The 17,231-nt window shown below is 44.5% G+C and overlaps 1 protein-coding gene and 1 pseudogene across 1 annotated transcript in view; one reads left to right on the top strand and one right to left on the bottom strand.

Moving 5' to 3' along the window:
• The first annotated feature begins 890 nt into the window (after nt 1-890).
• Nucleotides 891-17,231, top strand: part of ARHGAP27 (Rho GTPase activating protein 27) — a 70,111-nt gene continuing 53,770 nt past the window's right edge. Inside the window, exons 1-3 of the mRNA XM_044671578.1 lie at nt 891-960; nt 2,689-2,831; nt 4,148-4,932. Of these exons, the coding sequence (XP_044527513.1) occupies nt 4,195-4,932 (738 nt within the window). The 5' untranslated portion in view covers nt 891-960; nt 2,689-2,831; nt 4,148-4,194. The remainder of the gene's footprint in view (nt 961-2,688; nt 2,832-4,147; nt 4,933-17,231) is intronic.
• Nucleotides 16,140-16,352, bottom strand: LOC123243577 (annotated as a pseudogene).

Here is a 17,231-nt window from a genome sequence, read left to right as displayed (position 1 = left end):
GAAACCATGCTTGACCTGAAGTCAAGAATCATGGGATTGAATCCTGCCTCTAACCAGAGCTGTGTGACCTTGGGCAAGTACCTTGATCTTTTTGAGCATCCATTTCTTTTTCCTTTTTTCTTTTTTTTAAAACCCTTACTTTCTGTCTTAGAGCCAATACTGTGTATTGGCTCCAAGGCAGAAGAGTGCTAAGGGCTAGGCAATGGGGGTTAAGTGACTTGCTCAGGGTCACACAGCTGGGAGTGTCTGAGGTCAAATTTGAACCAGGACCTCCCATCTCTAGGCCTGGCTTTCATTCCACTGAGTTACCCAGCTGCCCTCTATCAGTTTCTTTTTCTGTAAAGTGAAGCTCATACCTGGACTAGCTTGCTCACCGAATTATTTGGGGGCTTAAATGAGACATTGGATGAGGACCAAATGGGATAGCAACCTATGTTTGCACACTTTAAAGCACTATTGTAAATATAACCTATAATTGGTAACTTATTTTTTAAAGCTTTTTGCAAACCTTAGTGTGTGTTTTACGGGACAATTATTAGTATTTTGGGGAGAATACAGTACATGGTGGGAGAACCAGAGAGCCCCTCCAACTTTTGGAACTGGGAGAGAGGGGGAGACATTTTATGGAAAAGGGGATGGGGAAGGAAATCTGTCGTGGGAGCTTCATTTCTAGCAAAAAGACAAATCCTTCTCCCTGATCCTACCCACTTCTGAGGACAAGCCCAGGTGTGGCTGAGGTTTCGGCTCTGGGAGGGCTGGCCCAGCAGGGACAGGAAGCAAGGACGCCGGGGATTGTCTCTCCCAGTAGCCGCACTCCCCAGTTTAGGAGGAAGTATGCTGGGCGCTCTCCGGTGACTCCACTCGCTATATTGTTCAACAGGAAACGAGGGAGTGAGCAAGTGAGAAAGAAAGGGAGGGAGCCAGCCAGCCAGCTAGCCCTGGGTCCGTCGGCATGTCCAGGTGAGTTCAGGGAGCTGGCAGCACAGCTTGGGTGTGTGTGTTGGGGGAGAGGGGGAGGATCCTTTGCAGTGAACAGAGAGGAAGAAGAGGCACAACCTCAAGAACCACTTTGGGACCCCAAGCCAAGCCAGGCTCAGAGGAACTGCGAGTAACAGCGCCGCCGCCTCCGCCCCCCCCCCCAACTCCCCGGGAGCCCTATTCTCCTTTTGAGCAGAGTTAAAGGTTAGAGAGATCTCAATCCAGACTCCAGAACACCCTAAGACAGGTTGTAGATCAGCAGGAAGAGAAATAGGGGACAGAAGAGCAAAGGGAGTGGAGGAGGGATGAGGAAGGTTTAAGAAGAAGAAAAGAACAGAGGGAGGCAGAGTGAAAGGAAGGGGAATGGGATCCAGGGAAGAAAAGTGAAGCTGGGGGGGGGGGGAGAGGGGGCGCAGCGCGAGGCGAGGGGTTCTTGACAGTCAAGGAAAATGGAGCGAAGGGAGGCAGAAGCGTCTGGATAAACCTCATAAACTTGGGCTGCTGCTGCCCCATGGGTCGTAATCCCTCACTCCGCATTACTTCAAGTCAGCTGGGAGGTGGGGAGCGGTGAGGAGCGATGAGGTTTACTAATCTGGTCTGCTCAGTTCCTCTTATGCTGAACCACCTTTGGAGAATCATACCCTCCCTGGCTCCTACTGGCGGCTCTTCCTAGTTCTTTAAGCGCAGGAATCAAAAAGGGACCTACCCCCAATTTCACTCCCAAAGGTTTCTTCTGCAACCCCTCCCCATCTTTAATGGCCATCACTTGTACTCTGGTACCTACTTATTCACTCCCTTGCTCTTTCCCCACCCCCAGCCTGTGGGGAGCCATTTCCCTGGTGTCACACAATGAGCTGGAACCCAACCAATTTTCCCTCCCAACACCAACCAGACTTAGCAGAGACTTTACAAAAGTGTAAGATGGGATCTTGTGGTGGGCATTAGGGGAACCATGCTAAGAGGACAGCTAAGGATAGCTAGGATTTGAGGAAGTGCCTGTTTTGACTTTGAACTGAATGCAAAATATGTTATTTGATTATTCAAATGATCTTTCAATTTTGAGCATTTTGTAGACATCTCTTCAAGTCTCAGACTGGCAAGTCCCTTGGCTCCCCATACCCCTTGAGGCTGAGGGGGCAGGATTGCACAATTGGGGTAGAGATTCCTCCCTTTGGTTACGCTCTAGTCCTACCCCCCATGGACCAGGCTAGGGGTAGGGATGGCACTGAGATTTTACCCTTCACTCCACCAACTTCTAGACCCATCTATAGCTCCCCCTCCCCCCCAGCCAATAAGGGAGAAAAAGGTGGATTCTCATCTTGTTAAGTCTATTAAACTTCTTTCCCAGATTCCCCTACCTCAGTATTGCCTCTGGCCTCCCACATCATTTTTCCCTCCCCCATCTTTCTGAGTCAAGTTGATCTGGCCCAATCTCTGTCTAATCTTTGAAGGGGCTGTAAGGGAGACCAGGTTCCTAAAGGTCTCCCTGATCTAAGGGAGCCTCTTTGTCATCACTGTAAGCTCAGAGCCTGCCTTGGGAATGAGGAGGGAGGGAGGCATGCACAGGAAGGAGAGGGATGCACCTTGGCTGCTGGGCTTTTTCTTTTTTCCCAGAGTATAACTTTTGGGGAAAGGTTGTTCATTGCCCTGTAATTTTGCTTGGGGTGAGAGGCTCCTCTTTCCCTTCCTTACCTTTCCTCTCCTTTCTAGATCTCACCCTCAGCATTCAGAGATTCTCTCAACTTCACACTGATCTTCTCAAATGTCAGAGCCTGACTTGCTGGCCAGCTAGTAGCCTCTGAAACCCCTCGCAGTCCAGCTCATGGGTCCACGAAGTGGCCAACGCTTTGTGAGTAAGTGTCTGATGGAGTCAGAAGGAAATGGAGCTTGGGGTGGGGAGGGGCCTCGGACTCACAGAAGCAGGACTAGTTTGGTCCAACTGCTGGCTAAGTCTGGTTATGCTCTTCTGCCTCTCAGCGCCTCTGTTTACCCTACAATCCTCCCCCACCCCAAGTTTGGGAAGGAAAGTTGTGGAGCCCAGATATTCCCTCTTTCAAGTTCCCAGGTCCCAGCAGCCCAACTGCCTGCCCAGCCAGCCAGTCCGGAGCCACCTTTGTTGGGCAGGAAAAGGTGTGGTCAGTGCTCGGCTCCGAGGGGCTGAAGCTTTTTCAGTTTCTGCCATTGACTCATGACCTACATAGGAAAGGGTCACAGCAGCCCCAGGATGTCAGGATCTGCGTCTCTCTCCCTTTCCCATATTTTCCTCCCTTCTCCCCCTCCCCCCACGCGTTAAGACTCTGTTCTAGTCCCCACTCTGTGACACGGGACTGCCCAGCTTAGGGCGAGAGGGTTTAAATCCTCACCTCCTTGGGGAACAGTATGAAATAGGGGCAGTAAGTACCTCTCCTGAAGGCAACCTGGCCATCTCTCTTCTAAGAGATCGTTCCTGATTCAGGAGCCAGGCAGAGGCTGGGAGTCGAGCTCCCTCCTTTGGCTAAAGTCAAATCTACATCCCCTCCACGCTCATTCATTAAGGTTCTCCGCTGCTGAGGCACCTAACTACCGCCACCGGGCAATTTAGAACTTCCTCATTCTCTAATGGTTTCCTCAGCTAGGAAGGTCCCAAGGGGCAGCGGCCTGGGGTCCCGCTAATAGAAGAGAGCGGTATGAGCGGTCACTCTCAGGGCAGAAGCTGTCCAGTGGTGTGACATGGGCCTTCTCTGGGCGGGCCCGGGCTCCGGGTTCATAGTTATGGTGATGCTGTCGAGCCACCGCCCCGGGATGAGAAACCGAGAGAACCGGTTTCCCTTGAGTCAGTGCTCACAGGCAGCGGAGCGAGGCAGAATTGGGCACCCCCTCCCCTCCTGCCGCTCCTTCCCACGTGCTTACAGGTGCACAGGTCACTGGCGGCAATAGGTGGAGCTGGGGGCAGAGTGTGGGGGGGGACCCTTCTCTTCTCTTAGGGTGGGGCTGCTCCAGTCTCAGTCTGACTGGATGCCCTCTCTGTGTCCCAAAGGGGCAACCCCAAAGCGTTGTGCTTCTCATTTGACACACGAGGAAACTGAGGGTCCCTTGTCGAAGATCCTCGAATTCTCCCCTCCTCCTCTCCCTCTCTCATTTACGTTGCTAACTTCTCCGTTCCCCATTCCACCCTTTTCTCCCTCGGCAGGGTAGCGAAGCTGTGGGAAAGGCCCGTAAGCCCAGGCTGGGGCCAGAATGGAGACGGCGGATGGCGAGGGAGACGAGTACGTGTTGGTAGAGCATGCCTTCGAGTACACTGGCAAGGATGGACGACGCATCTGCATTCGGCCCAATGAGCGCTACCAGCTGCTGCGGCGGAGCACAGAGCACTGGTGGCATGTGAGGCGAGAACCTGGCAGCCGTCCCTTCTACTTGCCCGCCCAGTATGTTCGAGAGCTGCCACGGCTCAGTTCCCCCAATGGCCTGTCCTCTTCCCAGATACCCTTACCCGCCGCTGCTCCGGCCACCTGCGCTCCGGAGCCGCTCACTTACGATTACAAATTCGTGAGCATCCCTGCAGAGACCGCGTCCGCCCCGTCGAGTGGCGACTCAGGGAGCCCTTCAGAGAACACAACTGGCGCCCTGGGCCGTTTCAGCTCCTTCCACAGCCCGGGGCGGCGACGCGATGCTGGCAAACGAAGCAGTTTGGCTCCTGGCCTCCCTACTACCCTTTACCTCCGACCCGCAGCCCCTATTAGGACGGCACAGTCCTTAGATGACCTGGCTCGGACAGCCGTCGTGCCCATCTCTGGGCTCCTGGGAAGCTCCGGATCCTACAAGGCTTGCAGCGTGGCAGGCTCCTGGGTTTCCCCCCGACCCCTTGCCCAGAGTCGCCCCCCCAGCCAGAGTCAGCCCCTCTCCCAGAGCCGGAGCGACTCGGAGAACATCTATGAGTCTATCCAAGACGTGCGAGGCGAGCTTCCGGAAAAGAAGGTACCTAGGGAGTGGGAGCTGCGGGAGCCTGATGGGAAGGAGCTGTGACCATGAGTCACTCCTGAAAATCCTCCTGTGGGAACCTTAGGGACCTAGTCTCCCTTTCCTTCTTCTTCCTACTCATCTTCCCATCTCCCCAGTTACTCCGTCTGGCCCTCTTTCCAATTTCCCCTTCCTCCTTCCTTTTCTCATCTTAGCTCCATTTTTCTTTCAATCTCTGTCCTTTCTCTCCTCTCATTGTTTCCTCTCCCTCATCTCCTACTCTTATCTCTCCATTCCCTTTCCTGCCCTCTCCTGTTCTTCATCAGTCTAGTCTTCTTCTTCGGCTGTCGAGGATAGCCTGCCCCCCTGTGGTCAGAGAGAGACGCTTCTGGTGAGGATTTGATGCTAACCCAGGAGATGGCCCCGAGTGCCCGAAAATTAGAGGGGGCGGGGGGTAGGGTTCTGTGGCTGCAGTTTCCGTGGAAGGTCACCTCCAGTGAAGCCGCGGGTCGCCCAGTCTGGCTTCCCTTCTGGCCAATTGCCCCAAGCCCAGTTTATCTGGATAATCCAGAGGCCATGGTCTTCACATCTGTATTATCTGTTGGAGTCCCCCTACCCCCAGCATAGAGACGGGGGTGGGGGTGGGGTGGGAGAATAAAGAGAGGGATTAGCCATTCCGTGGAAGCGGGCATCTGATAAATTCTTTCTCCCCACTCACCCCACCTGGTGCCATCCTCACCCCAGTCCCCTAAAGTGGCAGCGGCTGCCCCCAGGTTCTCCCCATTCAGACTACAGTTCCTTTCACATTGAAAAATAACCGCAGGCTATCGGGGTGTTTAGCAAGGCGAGTCTTTGCCCAGCTATGCCAGCTATGCCAGGGGGGAGGAGTATTTCTATCCCTGCCCTACCTTAGCCCCAGGTAACTGGCAGTTTCCCTCCTGGGGGAGGGGTGGTGGACCCGAGACAGAGGGGACTATTGACAGGGTGGGAGGAGGGATAACAGAAGAGGATTCTAATTCTGAAGTCAAAACAAATGGGTTCTCATTCTGGCTCTGCCACTGTTAGCTGAAGACTACATGAGCAAGGCCTCCCTGAACCTTATTTGTTCTCATCTGTTCAACATGACTAAGACTATCTGAAATGCCTTCAAAGCTTGGGTTGTCTTGAGGCTCAGAAAAACAATAACAATAGTAATAGCATTTATATAATGCTTTAAGGTTTGTAAAGAAGCTCATGTATGTTATCTCATTTGATCCTCCAAACCCTGAAAGCCTTTTTATAAAAATGAAAAATGTAAGCCTGGCAGTCACTCACATCCCACATCCTATATCATAGCAGGTCACCACTGTAGCTGTCCTAAGAGAGATGTCTTCCTTCTTGCTTCAGGAAGTGGGGAGATTATATCTCTCCTACTTCAAGAAGACTGCACTCCCCCCACTTTGATCATACAATTTGATCATTCAGTAGAGCACTAAGGGATAGCCTGACTGGAAGGAGTTTATAAATCTAACCCCAAACCTCCTGGTTGCAAATGAAATCAATTTCTATTTTTCTTTTTAATTTACTTATTTACATCTTTTATTTAGAAATATATTCCTTCCCCCAGGCAGCAATGTTTCCTTGTAACAAAGATTTTTGAAAGACATTTCCTTTTTTCTTTTAAATTTTATTTACTTACATCTTTTACTTAGAAATATATTCCTTCCCGCATGCAGCAATTTTTCCTTGAAAAAAGATTTTTAAAAGAAAAAGAAAAAAGTTCAGTAAGTCAAAATCAACCTGAAAGCATATGCAACATTCTCCACCCAAATTTCTCCTTTTCCCATTTTCTTCATGACAGGAGAAAAGTGTATGAAAGATGGGAAGCAAAACTTATTTTAGTTTTGTCCTTAGTAGATATAAATAAAAGATGGTCCTCTCTTTTTTTTCCTATGTCATCTCTAAGTCTGAAAGTCTCCTTCCTCCATCTCAGGGAGATAGAAGACAGCATGGAGAACAGAGATAATAGATCTGTCCCAGCTCTTTCTCTTTCCAAGAAGAGGGTCTGTTTGTGGCAACTGGATTTGGGCTTATTGAGGCAGCCTTCAACTCAGCACTTACTACAGTGTCTGTCACATAGTAGACATTTTTATTTAAACCCTTACCTTCCATCTTAGAATCAATACTGAGTATGTATTGGTTCTGCGGGAAGAGTGGTGCCACCCAGCTGCCTCCTCATAGTAGACATTTAACAGATATTTGCTGATTGATTGATCAGCCTGTCCCCACTGTCTGTCGGCACTACAGGCCAGGGTGAATTCAAAGCTACTTCAGGCAGGTCAGTTTTTAATGTGTGTCCAGCACTGTCCTAGACAGTGAGAGGTATACACAAAGAAGAGTCAGCATTTAATCGAAACTGTTCTGTGCCAAGTCACCAAAGGCCTCTTTATTGTTAAATCCATTCATCTTTTCTCCATATTCAGCCTTCTTGACCTCCCCATAGCACTGGACATTTCTGATCATTCACTGTTTCTGGATACCCTGCCTTCTCCGAGTACTTGTGACACGCTCTGTGATGGTCCTCAGCCCCCCTTATAGGATTTTTGTCCATTTCCTACTCCCGTGTATGAGTGTATACCAGGTTCCTTTTTTCTCGGTGATCGCACTAGCTCTCCTGGATTCAATTATCGCCCCAAATATCTCTCTCCTGAGCTCCAATCTTTTATCTCCAGCTGTTTGCTTAACATCTGCCCTTGGACATTCTGGAGGCATTTCAAACTTAACAGGTCCATGACAGGACTCCTTTGGCTTTCTCCCCAGATCCACCCCTCCCAACTTCCCTATTTCTGGTGAGGGCATCATCATTCCTCTGGTCTCCCCAGTTCTTAACCCAAGAGTGAGTCATTGTCTGCTCTTCCTATCACTCATAGCTGATTCATTGCCAGATCTTGTCAATTCTACCTCCTCGGTATTTCTTGTATCTGTCCCTTCTCTATTCCCACTATGACCACCCTGATCACCCCTCATTTGGACTATTGCAGTAGCTTCCTAATTGGTCTCCCTACATCCAGTCTTTCACCAATCTAATCTCCAAACAGCTGCCAAAGTAACATTTCCAAAGTGCCCATCTAACCATGCCACTATTCTTCCAGGAAGTTCAATGGCTTCCCTTTTTTTTTTTAAAACCCTTATCTTCCATCTTGGAGTCAATATTGTGTATTGGCTCCAAGGCAGAAGAGTGGTAAGGGTGGGCAATGGGGGTCAAGTGACTTGCCCTGGGTCACACATCTAGGAAGTGTCTGAAGCCAGATTTGAACCTAGGACCTCCTGTCTCTGGGCCTGACTCTCAATCCACTGAGCTACCCAGCTGCCCTCGACTTCCCATTTTTAATAAAATACAAACTCATTTAAAGACCTTCACAATCTAGCTCTGGTCTGTCTTGCCAGTTTGGCTACACATTACTCCTTCTCACAAGCTCTAAGCTCCAGCCAAGCTGACCTACTTATTATTCCCAATGCACAGAGGCGTTGCTTCTCCTATGTCTGTGCCTTCAGCTATCCTCCATTTCTGGCATGATCATTCCTCCTCACCTCCACCATGTGGATCTTCCTTCAAGGGTCAGGCTTAAGAAGCCTTCTGTAAACAAATTTAATTTCCTTTATCATGAACGTATTCATCATCAAACATGAATATTACTCTATGGATACATTATTCTATATGAAGGGCAAAAAAGATGATTAGATTATTATTTATATTATTATATTATATATTATAAGTTTTCATTAAATTATTAAATCAGAATCTACCAATGTACAGTTTAGTTTTTCAAAAAATCTAATGTGGCAATACCAATGCTAGCTAAGTGGCACAATGGATAGATAGAATGCCAGGCCTGGAGTCAAGACTATTCATCTTCCAGAGTTCAAGTCTGACTTCAGACACCAACTATGTGACCTTGGACAAGTCTCTTACCCCTGTTGGCCTCAGTTTCCTCCTCTGTGAAATGAGCTGGAGAAGGAAATAGCAAGCCACTTCAGTATCTTTGCCAAGAAAATCCCAAGTAAGATCACAAAGAATCAGAAACGAATGAAACAATAGCAAATACCAACATGGTCCTTATTGTCTTTGTCTCCTTCCTAACTGGGCCTCTGTTCTCTTCTCTGAATCTGCAATTCATGGACACTCTTTTCTTTCTTTTCCTTTTGCTTTTGCCTTTCTATCACCTCATCTCACTCCTCTGAACAACATCTCTCTCCCCCCATTAAAATCCTCCCTTATACACAAATAAGAATAGTCAGGCAAACAAAACGTGTTCTGTGCCTGAAAATGTATGCATTATTCTACCATAGACAGTGAGAGACATAAAATGAGGAGTTGTGGAAAAGAGGAAGCTCTAATTCATCCTGTGATGATATCTTCAATTTTTTTTTAGTGAGGAGATTATTTAGGGGAGATTACCAGATAAAAAGGGTTGGGGAGGGGGCAGAGAAGAAGGAACCATGGAGAGGTATGACAAGGCTTAGAAAAGGTAAGTGGGAGTGGGAGTCAATTAGGGATGTATAAAAGGATTGCTTTGCAGCAGTGAGGGCCCAGTTGAGATCATGGAACATACAGTTGTAATGGACTCTGTCAACATGGTTTTGGATTTTCTTCATTTTTGTTCAGCAGCACATGAGTAGAGTCAAGGAGATGGCAAGTGGATGTCAGAAGTAATCCAAGAGTAAGGTTTGTCAGGACAAGATCAGGATAGGATAAGTGGGCAAGGGGCTAGAGAGAAGAAGGAAGTGTGGAGTTAAACTGGTTCACCGAGGATCAAGATGGGGAAGGGAGGAAAATATAGCTAGTGCAGTGGTGATGGTCTGAGAAACAATTGAATTATTCAATATATATATTTATCGATTGAATCAAAGTCCACTGCCATCAGAAGCTTTAACCTAGATGCAGAGACAGAGAACAATTACATTTTATTTTATTTTTTTTGACCCCTTACTTTCTGTTCTAGTATCATTTCTAAGATAGAAGAAATTCAAGGATCAGGCAATTGGAATTAAGTGATTTGCCCAGGGTCACACAGCTAGAAAGTATCTGAGATCGGATTCGAACCTAGGATCTCCTGACTCCAGGCACTATGCCACCTAGGTGCCCCTACTATTAGATTTTAAATTGTGTGGTACCAATAGTAAGTACAGTCAAAATGCAGAAAAAGAATGATCTGAAATTAGGAAGACTCTGAGAGAGGTGGCCCTTAGGTTGGGACTTTGAAGATGGAAACAATTTAGAGAGACAGAACATAGATTGTAGATCTAGAGTTGGAAGGAACCTCAGAGGCTATCTCATCCAATTCCACCCCCTCCCTCCATTTTACAGATAAAGCAACCGAGGCCCAAGGAGGTTAGATGACTTGCCCAAGGTCACAGGGGTAGTAAATGGCAGAGGTGGGTTTTGATCCTAGGACTTCTCACTCCAGAGGAAGTGTGTTTTCTTTGGGGCATAGTAGGGAGAGAGGAAGATGCAGGGAGAAATATTATGAGCACAAACCCAGAGTCTGGATGTAAGCTGTCAAAGACTTCCTTTAATTCCTATTTGTCAATGGCTTTGACTTGAAGCAATATGGAAAGAGTTATACAGGCATAGTTTGTTGCTTTAAATAGTTGGTCATCAAAGGAAAGGAAAAGACAGAAGATAAAGGGAAATAACAAACACATTAAATCTTTATTAGGTACCTCTTTTGTCCACAGCCTTCCTGCTTTCTCCTCCTTCCCATCTCTTGCTAGAAGATATAAATGTAGATGTGGTCTCTATGTTTGAGTAGTTTGTCTATAAGGGGAACATTTTTTGACAATAAATCTTTATGTAGGACTCTCACTTCAATATTTATTAAGTTCCTATTGCGTGCAAAGCACTATGCCAAGGGCCAAGGATTCAAAGACAAAAAACAAACAAACTAATGCCAGTGTCTGTGCTCAGGGAGCAAGCATTCTACCAGGGGACACAGAGGTTTCCAAGTAAATAAATACAAAGTACATTTCATGAGGGAGAGTATGCTCAGAATTGGAGGTTTAGGAAAAGTCTTGTAGATGAGGTGGCCCTAGATATAGACTAGGAAGTCTACAAGGGAGAGGGGATGAGAAAATGATTTGAGACATGGGGAGACCCCTTGTGTCAAGGCATGGCAACAGGAGATGAATGAACAGCAAGCAGGACAATTTGATCAGAATGGAAGTGTATGAAGGGAAGTAATATGAAATAAGACTGGAAAGGGTCAGGAGCCAAATAGTGAAGGACTTTAAATGCTAGGCTGAAGACTGTATTTTTCTCCTTGAGGCAATAGTGAGCCATTGAAGATTTTTTTTAGCATAGTGGAGGGAATAATGGTAATGTGATCAGATCTTTGTTTTTAGGAATATCAGTTGGCATGTATGTAGTAGTGGAATTAGAAAGGAAAGAGAATGGCTGCAAGAAGACAAATTAGAAAGCTATTTCAGTAGTTCAGGGAAGAGATGTATAAGGGCCTAAATTAGCATGGTTGGTGACCATTTGAATAGAAATAAAAGGACAGAGGTGACATGTTGTGGAGTTTGGATCAGACTTATCAAGTGACTGGACACAGGAATTTGAGAGACACAGAAGAATCCAAAGATGTGAAACTGATGGAATAGAAAGATGTCATTGAAATGGAGAAGTTTGGAGATGAGATGGACCTTGGAGGAAATGAGTTCTCCCACGTGCATAGTAGTAGAGATAAGCAAGATATTTTCTCCCACAACATTCCCATTTTACAGATAAGAAAACTGAGGCTAATAATAGCATTTATGTAGCTGTATATATTTACATGGAAATAGTAGATATTACATATACAAATATATCAAATATAAAAATGTATTTATACAAAACTACACGTTAAAATGTGCCAGGCACTATGCTAAGCTTTTTACAAATATCTCATTTGATCCTCACAACAACACTGGATGGTAAGTGCTATTATCCTCATTTTACAGATGAAGGAAATGAAGCAAAGGTTAAGTGACTTGCCCAGGGTCACATATCCATGTGTTTGGGGCTTGATTTAAACTCATCTTCCTGACTGTAGGCCTAGCACTGTGTGTGCCACTTAGAGGTTGTAAAAGTAGATGGATGGAGAATTGAATGATAAAATTGTTATATCAAATGTAGCATCGTGAGGGCTATGAGTGTCAATGAAAGGGCATCATTAAAAGTATCACTGATCAGGAAGCAACCACAGGAGTACATTTACTCTTTTACAAAAATGAATAATATGGAAATAGGATTTGAGTGATAATATATGTATAACCCAGTGGAATTGCTTGTCATCTCTGGGAGGAGGGAAGGAAGAGGGGAGGGAGACAATATGAGACATGTAACCATGGAAAAAAATAAAATAATTTAATTAAAAAAATAAGTGCTCTATCATAGCAACTACCCTCCCTCAATAAGGCAATTCAATATGAAGAATAAAAGTTATCTTACTCCCTGGCCCATCTCTCCCCCCCAAAAAAGAGGTGGGAAGAGAATGAACTCTGAAAACTAAAGGTCATTAAACCTAACTTGGATCACTATCAAAATTCAAGAACATATTATTAAAGGAATGGCTCGTGAATGACACAAAGTTAATGTCTAGAAAAGGAAGCAGTGATCAGAGAACCAGTATGGCTTCCTCACAAACGGGTCATGCCAGACTAACCTCATTTTCCTTTGATGGGATTATCAGAGAAAAGAAATGACAGGTAGAGATGATCTATATTTTGGCAAAACATTTGACAAGAGTCTCTCATGCTGTTCCTGAGGAAAAGTTAGAGAGATATGGGGTTGAACATAGTACCATTAGATGTATTCTATACTGGTTAGAGGGCTAGACTTACCAGACTGGTCACTAATGCCTTAAAGTGAATTTGGTAGGAGGTCTCTAGTGGAGTGCCTCAGGGATTTGTGCTTGGTTGTATGCTATTTAACATTTTGTCCATGACTCAGATAAAAGAATGGTTATCAAATTTGCAGAAAGCACAAAGCCTGGAGGGATAACTATACCACCTTTGTTGGTAGAATCCAAAAAGATATAGACAAATTTGAAGTTGAGTGGAATTTATTTTTTTAATAAATTAAAATGTAATGTACTTAAAAATAAACATTTTCAGAGTAGAATATTATTATTTTGTTAAATATTTCCCAAGTGAATATAAACATTTTTTAACAATCATTTTTTTAAAATTTGGGTTCCAAATTCTTTCCTTACCCCTCCTCCCTTCTTGAGAAGGCAATTTGATTTTGATTGTACATTAGGAAATATACAAAGCATATTTCTATATTAGCCATCTTGCAAAAGAAAACACAAAGCAATAAAAATAAGTTTGCTTTAATCTGCACTCAAAGTTCCTTGGTTCTCTCTCTGGAGGTAGATAGCATTTTTCATATAGGTCCTTTGGAACTGTCCTGGATCATTGTATTGCTGAGAGTAGCTAAATCTTTCACAGATGATCATCCTTATAACAGTGTGGTTACTGTGTACAATGTTCTCCTGGCTCTACTCACTCCGCTTTTGCATGAATTCATATGTCTTCTCAGATTTTTCTGACACCATCTGCTTACATATAGCACATCTCTTATAGCACAGTAGTAGTTCATCCCAATCATATACCATAATTTGTTTCGATATTCCCCAATTGAAGAGCATTTGATTTCCAGTTCTCTACCACCACAAAATTTGCTGCTATAAATGTTTTTGATAGATAGGTCCTTTTCCCTTTTCTATTTTCTCTTTGGGATACAAACGTAGTAGTTGGGTCAAAGGGTATGCACAGTTTTTGAGCTTAATTTCAAATTGTTCTCCAGAGTGGCTGGAAGTTCACCAACTCCACCAAAAGTGGTCCAGGTTTTCCACAACCCCTCAGCCTGAGTCATTTTCCTTTTCTGTCATGTTAGCCAATCTGATAGGTGTGAGATAAGAGTTCCTTTGATTTGCATTTCTCTAAATGGTGAAGATTTAAGGCATTTTTTCTTGTGACTATTGATAGCTTTGATTTCTTCTGAAAACTTCCTGTTCATATCTTTTTTTATAAAGCCCTTATCTTCCATCATTGAATCAATTTTGGTTCTAAGGCAGAAGCCTGGTAAGAGCTAGGCAATGGGGGTTAAGTGATTTGCCCCAGGTCACACAACTAGGAAATATCTGAGGTCAGATTTGAACCTAGGACCTCTAGCCTCCAGGCCTGGCTTTCTATCCACTGAGCCACCTAGTTACCCCTATATAGTTGTTAGTTTGTTTTTTTTTAACCCTTACCTTCTGACTTAGAATCAATACTATGACAGAAGAAACAGAATGATTTCAGAAAGAACTAGAAAGACCTATGTGAACTGATGCAGAGTGAAATAAACAGAACCACTAAATCATTATACATAGTAACTGCAATATTATGGAATGATCAAAGTGATAGACTTAACTACTCTATACAATGATCCAGGACAATTCTGAGGGGCTTATGAAAAAGAATGGTATCTACCTCTATAAAAAGAACTATTGGAGTATAACTGCAGATGAAATCATATGATTTATCACTTGTTTATTTGGGTATGTGATTTGGGGTTTTGGTTTTATAAGATGATTCACTTACAAAAATGGAAATAAGTTTTGCATGATAATACATGTATAACCCAGATTGATTTTGCTTGTTGATTCTGGGAGGGGAGAGGAAGAAAGGAAAGAGACAACATTAATCTTATAACTTTGGAAAACTTATGTGGAAATTTGTGATTAAGATAAAATAAAGATAAAAAGAAAAAAAAATACTATGGCAGAAAAACAGTAAGAGTTAGGCAATTGGGGTCAAGTGGCTTGTCCAGGGTCACTCAGCTAGGAAGTGTCTGAGACCAGTTTTGAACCCAATGAGGAAATGACTCATTTTTATAAATTTGACTTAGTTCCCTATATATTTAAGAAATCCGCTCTTCTGCCTTGGAACCAATACGTAGTATTGATTCTAAGTCAAAAGGTGAGGGTTTAAAAAAAAAAGAAATTAAGTCTTTATCAGAGAAACTTGCAGTAGATTTCTCCCCTAGTTTCCTATTTTCCTTCTATTTTTGGCTGCATTCAAATTGTTTGTAGAAATGGTTTTTAATTTTGCGTAATCAAACTTATCTTTTGTACTTTCTGTAATTCAATTTATCTCTTATTTGGTCATAAACCCTTCCCTTATCCATAGACCTAACAGATACCTTTTCCTATGCTCCCCTAATTTACTTTCGATATTACCCTTTATGTCTAAATCATTTATCTATTTTGATCTCACCTTGGTAGATGGTGTGAAATGCTGGTCTATGGCTAGTTTCTGCTAAGTTGCTTTCCAGTTTTCCCAGAAATTTTTGTCAAATATTGAGCTCTTACCCTAAAACTTGGATCTTTGTGTTTATTAACACTAGATTACTATGGTCTTTTACCACTCTGTATTATGTACCAAATCTATTCCACTGCTCCACCACTGTATTTTTTAGCTCATACCAGATTGTTTGCATAATTACCACTTTGTAATGTAGTTTGCAATCTGAAATTTCTGGGCCACCTTCCTTAACACTCTCCTCCTCAAAGGGACTTGTTAAAGGGACATTGACAGTTCTTCTTCCACCTGCCCACCCCCCTCAACCCACCAAACCCCCATCTTTCTCAGCAAAATCAATATTATTTGTAGTAACTGAAAGGACTTTGAGACAGCCGGAAGTCAAGTCATTTCAGGTAGAGGAGGAAAGATTCCAATTAAAATGAAAGAGGATAAAACCAATCAAGTGCTAAGTCCCAGTGGCAAGAGTCACTCCAATGCTCATCTCTTCCCTCAGACTCAACTGGCTGTTTGCTCACTGGGAAGCCAGGTCTTGGTGGTGTTCTGAGACAACTCAGCCGTATTTGATGTAAGGCCACAGTAGCTGTATCTCCCCTGGGGAGAGGGCCAAGTCAGAGGGCTGGGGGACAAGTGGGACAGATGCCAGTCCAAGAACTTCAGGAATAAATACAGGCCTGGCTCAGTCTAGAGTTACAAAGGGAGCCATTCTTTTTTCTCCTTTCTGGAGAAAAGGAATTGGGGAGGGGGAGTGGCAATGAGGGGGGAGGGGAGCCTAGATTAGGAAAGGGTCAATTGAAGCTTCAGAATCACTTCCTTTGTAGTCTCAGGAAAGCCTTCCAGCTCTTCAGGCCATAAGAGGAAGGTCATCCTTGGCAGCAAGCAAGCTGGATCTTCAGGCACTATTCACTGGCTGCTTCACAAGCATCTATCCACTGTATACATCCACAGGATCTGACAGATATGTGATAGGAGTCTTGCTCGGTCCATCTTTACATGACAAAACTTCTTGTGGTTGGAGAAGTGTCAAGTGAACTGGCTCTCCAACATGCCGGTCATTTTCCGGTCATTTTCTTCTTGGGAGGAGGCATTCTCTTTCATTTCATTCAGCCCATTTTCCCGGAATGACAGACCTGTCGAGGCCAAGGATAGGAGAAGAAAACTGGATTCCACCGGGCTGAGCTTCGCTCCAGCAGCACTTCCTTGCCAAGCTTTCCCAAGTGCTGATGGGCCAGACAGCAAACTTTCCACTCCAAAGAGAGAAGGCACAAAGCTCACACCTGAGGCAACAAGCCAGGCACCACCCTCTTTTTTCAGAACCACCAATAGGATCTTTCAAATTTATAGGCCCGCCTACTTGCTCATGCGCAAAGGAGTCACCCATAAGTCCATAGGGTAAAGATTCACAGCTTGAGGTAAAAATTGACATCTTGCTTGAGGGTAGAGGAATGCACTTGCGCAACTAGTAGGCATCTCCAGCCTTGACTGTTCCACTCTACTCTTCCTCACTTCTTCTCTCCACCTACCCTGCTCCCTCCTTCTCCCCGCCTCGTTTGAAGAAAGAAAGAAGTTTTCAGGTCTGGAGGAAAGGACAGAAGAGGATCCCCAGGCCCTTCCTGCAGAGGTCTGGAGCAGGACTGGAGGGCCAGGCTGCAGTCTCAACATTATTTTTTTCATCATTTCTCTGGATATTATTGACCTTTTGTTCTTCCAGATGAATTTTGTTGCTATTTTATCTAACTATAAAATAATTCTTTGGTAATTTAGTATGCCATTGAATAAGTAAATCTACTTAGAATTGTTGTTTTTATTATATTGGTTTTGGTTTACCAGTAAACAGTATAGTAATAGTAACAACAGAATGTAGCTCTGTCTCTTTTGGGGAAAAGTGTTTTGTAGTTGTGTTCCTATAATCCATGGATTTGTCTTGTGTATGGCGTGGAATTTTGGGGGAGCTAGCACACTCAGAAATGAGCAGACAGGAGACTAGGTTT

Source organism: Gracilinanus agilis, chromosome 4, assembly GCF_016433145.1.
Source record: "Gracilinanus agilis isolate LMUSP501 chromosome 4, AgileGrace, whole genome shotgun sequence".
Taxonomy (NCBI): domain Eukaryota; kingdom Metazoa; phylum Chordata; class Mammalia; order Didelphimorphia; family Didelphidae; genus Gracilinanus; species Gracilinanus agilis.
This window is presented reverse-complemented; position numbering and strand designations above follow the sequence as displayed.